The 7,645-nt window shown below is 57.7% G+C and overlaps 1 protein-coding gene across 1 annotated transcript; it reads right to left on the bottom strand.

The window, feature by feature from the left end:
• Positions 1–2,146: 2,146 nt before the first annotated feature.
• LOC137148645 (phospholipase A2 inhibitor gamma subunit B-like) lies at positions 2,147–7,119 on the bottom strand. The gene is made up of 5 exons (XM_067541565.1): positions 7,071–7,119; positions 6,502–6,622; positions 4,672–4,823; positions 4,159–4,299; positions 2,147–2,396 (listed from the first exon to the last, which is right to left on the bottom strand). Exons 1-5 carry the CDS (start codon positions 7,117–7,119, stop codon positions 2,182–2,184), a joined length of 678 nt encoding a protein of 225 aa, XP_067397666.1. The 3' UTR covers positions 2,147–2,181.
• Positions 7,120–7,645: the final 526 nt, after the last annotated feature.

Genomic DNA, 7,645 nt, shown 5'->3' with positions numbered 1-7,645 from the left:
CTTCTCCCTGGGCCTCTTGCACCTGGGAATGTCTTAATGGACCATTAAGCAGGCTATTGTCCTGCCACCAGCCTGTCTGAGGCGTTACCCAGACAGCCCAGTTTGAAATACTGATATATCAACCACATCCATAACTTCCATCACACACATAACACGTGAACATAAACATCATCATCTGACTTAGCACATCACAGCCTTTCCAACAGCACCTGGCCTGGCATATCTTACATGAATTATTATGATTTTGACATATTGATGTCAAACAATATAATACCTTCCCCCACCCCCACTGATCCAGCCAGCGTGACACCCCCAATGCGACATTGGTGTAGACGGGAGTAATCAGAGCTGCTGAATACACCTCAAGGGCCCCCCTTATCCAGACAGCGTGACAGCAGGTTCACACCCCTTTGGTCTCAGCGATTCACTCCCCCTCCATCCGGGAGCTCAGCCCCCGCTGCGCCCCACTCTGCCCCTGGCCCCGCTCAGGGGGGGCGGAGAGTAGAGCTGCTGGGTCATGGCCCAAGGGGTCCAAGAGCATCCTGTGGAGACAGGGAGACCCCGACTCTGGCACGGGTGCAGTGGGCTTTGCGGTTCCAGCCAGGCCGGAATGGCCTGCGGCTGGGCTGTGACCAGCTGCTAGGACAGGAAAGGGGAAACCACACCCAGTAAAGCCCCATAGCTCCCAAACATGCCGTGCTAGCGGCCAGGAACCTGGCTCACGTGCAGAGCTGGGGTTGGCGATCTTAGAGCAGCTGGGTCTGTCCAGGCCCTGTCCCCCCTCGACCTCTCCCCGGCCCCACCTTGGTTCATCAGTTTATAACCGATGCCCAAACACCCGGGTGCAGCAGAGACGGCAGCAAAGGTCGGTGCCTGTTCTTGGGCTGCGCCGGGGTGAGAGCAAAGGCAGCGTCGGGGCAGCGGGAACCGGCCTGCTACCCAGGCATCCTCCGGCAGCGCCATAGACTGCACCCCCCCTACCCAGCAAGGTTGAACCCAGCCCCCCGGATTTCCCCTTTGAAGAGTAGACACAGCCCCCCCCACGGCGTCACTTCACTTTCAAACCCTGTCATCTGCAGTGACGTTGGGGAAATGGAAGCGAGAGCCGGCTTTCACCCTGGGCTGGGCCTCACCGTGGTCAGACGTAGCAGCAGGGCAGTGGGCACCGTGCTGCGGGGTATGACGGCTACCAGACCACCAGTCCTTTTTGTATGGAACCCAGGAGTCCCTATCCCGCTCCAATCCAGTACGCCCACTTTCCTCCCAAAGCTGAGGACAGAACCCAGGAGTCCTGGCTCCCAGCCCCCATTAGAGGCTGAACTGAGGTTCTTCTGGGCTGTGTAACTCCAGCCCACGTTCCCTGATTTCCCCACTGGGGTCTTTCTAAGCCTGATCTTAGCATATGGAGCGGCTTCCATGTGAGGTGAGACTTAAAAGACTGGGCCCTTCAGCTTCGGAAAGAGACGATGAAGGGGCAGTGTGACAGAGGGCTGCAAAATCATGCAATGGTGTGCAGAAAGTGACTAGAGAACTGCTATTTCCCCTGTCCCACAGTAGCACAACTAGGGGTCACCCAATGAAATTAACAGGCAGCAGGTTTAGTACAAACAAGAGGCCATACTTTTTTCCTGTAATGCACAATTAACCTGTGGAACTCATTGTCAGGGGATGTGGTGACAGGCAAAAGTATAAGGGGGTTCAAAAACGAGCTAGATCAGTTCATGGAGAACGGGGCCATCAATGGCTATTAGCCAAGATGATCAGGGGTGCAACCCCCTACTCCAGGTGTCCCTAAACCTCTGACTGCCAAAAGCTGAGAGGGGAAGCCCAGGGTGGGTCTCTCCAAACTTGTTGTGTTCTGTGCACCGTGTTCTGGTTGTGCCACTGTCAGAGACAGGACACTGGGATAGCTGCACCGTTCACCTGACCCAGTGCAGCCGCGCTTCTATTCTTAACTGGCTTCTTGACGGCACCACCCACGGGAATTCATTTTTTCCCTGTTGTTATAACTAAATAAATAAAATTCCAAAGAATTTGGTCTCCAGTTTGATTTATTCAGTGCAACACCGTAACGGGGAGGTGAATCCGTCCAGGAGCTGAGAATCCCTAGTGGGGGAGAGCAGCTGACACAGGCTGTGGGGTGTACTTGAGGGCAATGTCGCCATTGCGTGTGGTGGGGAATCAGAAGAGAAGCTTCAGTAGGAGGAGCCCAGCGAGGGTTGGGAGGAGGAGCCCGGCTGCTCCTGGAGCCACGCCCCCTGCGCCAGAGGCCGCTCTGCATTGGCCCACGGTTAGGTTTGCACCAATCTCTGCGAAGGCACTAGAACCCGCTTTTAACTCGGCACAGACAGACTCAGAAGTGCAGCCCTTCATGACGACCTGCGCTGGATTTCCACCTGCGTGTTTGGGGGGGAAGCAAGTGATTGTCAGGGAGCAACTCCTCTCCTCAAGCTAGACGAGGACATAACGGTCACCCCCTCTTCACGGCCCCTCCGAGGTGCCCTACATCTCCCCATCTGCTCTGCTCCTCCCAACCTGTCTGGGCCTGGATGGTCCCCCCTTTCTCCTCCGCTGACACATATGCACAAGACATTGCAGCCCCGATCCGGAGCCCACCAGTGACACCCGGACTGGATCAGGCCGTGTTATCCCCACCATTCAGCTAGCAAAGCAGCAGCTCAGTGCTGGTGGGAGCGGTGGGATCGCTAAGAAGAGTGGCTTCCTAGTGAGTTAAGGCACCATGATGGGACTCTGCCAAACGAGTGTCAATTCCCAACCTTGCCACATCCTTGCTGTGTGGCTTTAGGCAAGTCACAGCACAGCTCTGTGCCTCAGTTTCCCAATCTTTCAAATGCGGAGAAAAATCCTTTTTTGCCTGTTCAGATTGCAGTCTCTGTGGCGGCAGGGACTGTATCTCTAGGAGTCTTTTAACAGCTGGCAGAAGAGGGGACCCTGATCGCAGCCAAGGTCTGTCCAGGGATCCAGGCAGTGGTAGACCGACGGGGGATGGGAGGAGCCATGGCCCATGGGCGCTGGCCTCGGGGGGCGCCGGCCAGGCCCTTCATGTGAGCGAACCTGGAGGGAGCGGGGCTGCCGGGCTGGCTGGGAGAGGTGGAGCAAAGCAGCAGGCTCTGCAAAGCACACGCCTCCCTTCCCACCCACACCAAAGTGCCGGCCCCGGGCGAGAGGCGCGCACTCCTGTGCTGGTCTCCCGCTGGCGGCGCAGGCAGGGTGGGTCGGGCTCTGGCAGGGCAGAGACCTGGAGTCGAGGCCGAGTCTGGCTGCTGCTGCTGCTGTGAGCCGGCTTCGTGTGGGGGCTTGATGGGGGGTGCAAATGGAAGCACTGGGCGCCAGAGCCCCACGGTATGCCACTAGATCCAGGACTCAGCCAGTCCCTACCACACAGGTCCCCAAACTGTGGGGTGCACCCTCGGGGGGCACGGCGGAATGTTTGGGGGTGGGGAGGGAGTGCCACTCTGCCCCCCTCGGCCCCACTCGGCTCCAGCTCCAGCCCTGCTCTCAGCCTCGGTTCCTTTTCTGCTTCCACCTCCCACCGCTCCCGGCCCCAGACTTGCCCCTGACCTCAGCCCCTGGCTCCCGACAGGGCCACGCCTCCGTTCCTGGCCCCGCCCTCGGTCCCAGCCTCACCCTCTGGCCCTGACCGTGGCCCGGCTGCTGTACCGCTTCTGACAATGCTCCAGGCCCCAGACCCGCCCCCAGCTGCAGCCCCGGCCTCAGCTCCGGCTCTCGACCCTAGGGCAACAGCATCGGCCCCAGACCCCCAATGCTGCCTTATTCCCAGCTGCAGCCCCAACCACAGCTGCCATCCTGGCCCCGACCGTGGCCCTGGTCCCGACCAAAGGGGGCATGGACATAGGTAAGGGGGGGCCAAGTAAAAAGTTTAGGGACCACTGCTCTACCCTCAAGAGTTACAGACTGAACCACACACAGGCAGCGGATGGCAGCAGGTCTAGAGGCCCAGGGAGAGGAAGACACTGGCCCAGGGTGACCCAGGAGGTCAGCGCTGGGAACAGAACCCAGGTGTCCTGATCTGCAGCCGATGCCTTTACCACACAGACCCCACCCAGCATCTCGCTTCTGCTCTATGGGGGGAACATCAAAGGAAAAATAACCCCAGAAGAAATGAAGAGAAGTTACCGGATTGTACGGTCATGGTGGCGTCGATACAGTGGGTCTCGGCTCCCATACAATCTACGGTCTCCTCCCGGCACTGCCCAGAGGGCATAGTGTAGCAGCCAGGGCAGTTTCGTCCATTGGTTTTGGTGTCAGCCGGGGGCACTGGGAGGAAGCAGAGCAAACGAGGTCAGCTCCGGGGGACGAGCCCCGGCAGGCATCGGTGCCGGGAGAGCAGCTGGGGGCTGCACAGCTCTGCCCTGGTGCACCCTGCAGGGGGAGCTGTAGCTCCGGGGGCAGCGGGGAGGTTTGCAGCAGGGAGCCTGGATCCTGCTCCAGGTGGGGGCAGCTGGGTTCACACCTGGGGGCTCCTAGAGCCCCGCCCACTAGACTCCTCCCAGCCAGGGGCTGAGTGTGGTTCCATGGGGTGCCCCCTGCAGGGCGGGAGGACCAGTCCAAGGATGTTAACGTGGGGGAGGTGCCAGGCAGCTGGAGGTGCGGGGGTGGGGGAGGAGAGGCGGAGATGGGGAGATGTACCTGTAACCGTGGTTGTTTTGCAGGCCTCTCCCACGCAGCAGGCAGAGCTCATCTTCATTGTCATTCCCTTCCCAAAATTCACAGAGATGGGGCCGATTTTACATTCGCTGGATGTCGCACAGGCCTTGACAGTGGTCTGGGTCTTCACCCCGCTGCACAGGAGGAGAAGACAGAGACTTATTCCCCTTCCTCCCACACCCCTTTGGCACCATGTTCAAAACGACGCGCTGTGCCATTATCCTCCCTCTACCCATGTGGAAACTGAGGCACGGAGGGGGGGGAAGTGACTCATCCGAGGTCCCACAAGCGTAAACAAAGTGATTTTGTCACCTAAATCCATCATTTATATCCTCCAGCTCCTCACTCAGCTGCTGCCTCCCCTGGAGGACCCGAATCTCCTGCCCATAAAGGTCTTTAGTTGACCAAATTTTCACCAGTGGGTTTGGGCAGGGCCACCAAAATCCCCACGCCGTGCGTCCAGCCACCCCTTAGCCACGGCAGGATTCACAAACCTGGTGTCTCCTGCCGATATCACCTGCCTGGCTAGATCCTGGACAATCACCCAGCGAACCAAGCAGATCAGGCCGGGCACAAAGCACAGCCAGGGCTGGAGTGGGTGGTGGGGTTACCTCTGTTTACCCAAGATCCCAGGGGGTTGGTTGCTTCCCATGGACGGGGGAGAATCAGGTTCCAGGGAATGTTCAACTATTTCATACAACGTGGAGAGACTGAGAGAGACCCACTGGGGGGCCGGGGGCCAGGCACAACCATAGGAGGGGAGAAGTTGGGGCGGAAGTCCCCACCCCGATTCGGGACGAGTGGGGATTTGAACTTGGCTCCCCCATGGCCCAGCTGTGTGCCCAGCTGCTGGAGTCTCAAGGCAGCCCCTCCTCCACCACCACCTATTCCAAGGCAGGGCTGACCCAGGTCAGACGCCCGGCGAGGGTTCCCGGCTGTGGACCCCAAGCAGAGCTGGGTGCCTCTGTGCAGCCGTGACTTAGGCCAAACTCCGGGTTAGAGGCGGGGTTTAGGCCACACCCCTCTCGTCCCTGTTTCCTATTGGCTACCCAAGGCTGCTGTCTGCTCGGCATGCTGGCTTTTGTGGCCCCCTTCCTCAGGCGCCTCCCTCTCCCCATGCACCGTACAGGGAGCCCGGGCCCCTGACCCAGGGGCTGGGCAGTCGACTCAGCTGTCCGGCTCATCACCTGGACTGAGTCTCAAGCACGGCTGCGGTGGATACGTGCAGCCACCAGAGGCTTCATGTGCAGTCGCTGCCACTTTTAGGGTCCCACAAACCCTTCCCCAAGCTCCCTGTCACGGCACCCGCTCTGCCCCCCGGAGCAGCCAGGTGGGTGCACTAGGGCGGTTTTTCTGTCTACAGGAGGCTCGAGTTCTCTCCTCTCCCCTCCACGGTGACTGAAATAAAAAACGGTTCCCTGATCAGAGCGACCACTTTGCAACCAAAAAAAGTACCAGAAACTTTCTTACAAGAAAGTGGGGAAGTTCATACATTTGGTTACAACCGTCTCACTTTTGGCGGTGTTCTTCCAAGCACGTCTTCTTGGCATGCGAAGGGTGTCTTCCTTTACTGACATGGCACTTCTAATAACGCCCTGGCTAGACTCTCACCAAAATAGTATTTGAACTGCCAAAACTGCAGCCCCTGGGAATCTGCTGGGGCCGCCTAGGTCTTTCGTTTGAGAACCACTGCTTGCCCGGCTGAGCCTAAGGCTCCCTTGGGCAGTGAGCCCACGGGGTCTGGCATTGAACCCAGGAGTCCTGGCTCCCCCTTCCTGTTCTTGGACCCGTGCTGATTAGGATCCACCTCACTTACCCAGCATGATTTCCATAAGAACGATGACACAAGTGTCTTGCCCGGGGACACAGGTCTGCATGCTGCTTGTGCAGCTGTTTCCTTGTGCAAAGCAAACCTCACACTGCAGACAGGACCCTGGAGGAGGAGAGAGAACATGATGTGTCTAGATTTGTCCCTTCCTTGCCCCCTTCCATTCCTGAATTTAACTGACTCCAGCTGGGAATCAGCTAGAAATGTTTTTTATGTTGTCTTGAGGTCGTGCTACTGAAATCAGATCTGTTTCCTTTCAGACAAAGCTGTGTGGAAACCCCCTTCAGAAATCTCCTTGGTTTCTGGCCAGCTCTGAAATGCACCCAGTCAGGACACGTTTCTCCGGATTTAAAGAATAAATATTTCCTCCCATTTCCCGAACAGTTTCTCTCATTGTCACAGGGACTTTGTGACTTCCAGCGCTGTCCTCCTCTGATGTTGTCATTTAGACACTCCCAACTGGCCTCCATTATTCTGTTGCTGATGATCAGTTATGTTAATTATGTTGGAGAAGTCAGGAAATCAGCCCCTGTAGGAACAGAGCCTGACTCACCCACTGCCAGGAGAGCAGCGAGGATGCAGACGGCAAGAGAAGCCTTCATGGTGATCGGGAAGCAGTAAATCGGTGCTGAGGTCTCTGATGCAGCCAAATCTCCAGCCAGGGTATTTGTCACAGACAGGCTGAAATGAGATCAGAAGAGGCATTGCACACGCATGATCCAGTCTGACAGGGATGGGTGGAACCTCGGAGCTGTTTACCAGACTGCTGGAGTAGCCGCTCTTTTGCTCAGAGTGCTCTGACGCCTTTGCGGCTGGGATGTTTGTGGCACCTCCAGAGCAGTGGGAGAAAAACCTGAAATGCTCCTGCTGCAAGGCTGCAGCGTAAGGTGACTTTGTTTCTGGGAATCAAGAATGATCACCCACAAGAAGCACAGATAAGGAGACAAAGGAGGCTGCTCCCTATGGCAGCAAGAGACAGCGCAGCTCACCTTGTTCTAGGCTGGTTCTTTGCAAACTGCCCCTGGTCCCAAGCTTCCCTGCAGATCCCCAAAGACTGACAGCAGGACCAGGACACCGCACGCCCCTGACCCACCCACTCCTATAGTGATAGCTTGCCATTGCAAACAG

This window comes from Emydura macquarii, unplaced genomic scaffold (genome assembly GCF_026122565.2).
Source record: "Emydura macquarii macquarii isolate MOO-44397 ecotype Brisbane River unplaced genomic scaffold, CSIRO-AGI_Emac_v2 contig_676, whole genome shotgun sequence".
In the NCBI taxonomy this organism is placed as follows: Eukaryota; Metazoa; Chordata; order Testudines; family Chelidae; genus Emydura; species Emydura macquarii.
This window is presented reverse-complemented; position numbering and strand designations above follow the sequence as displayed.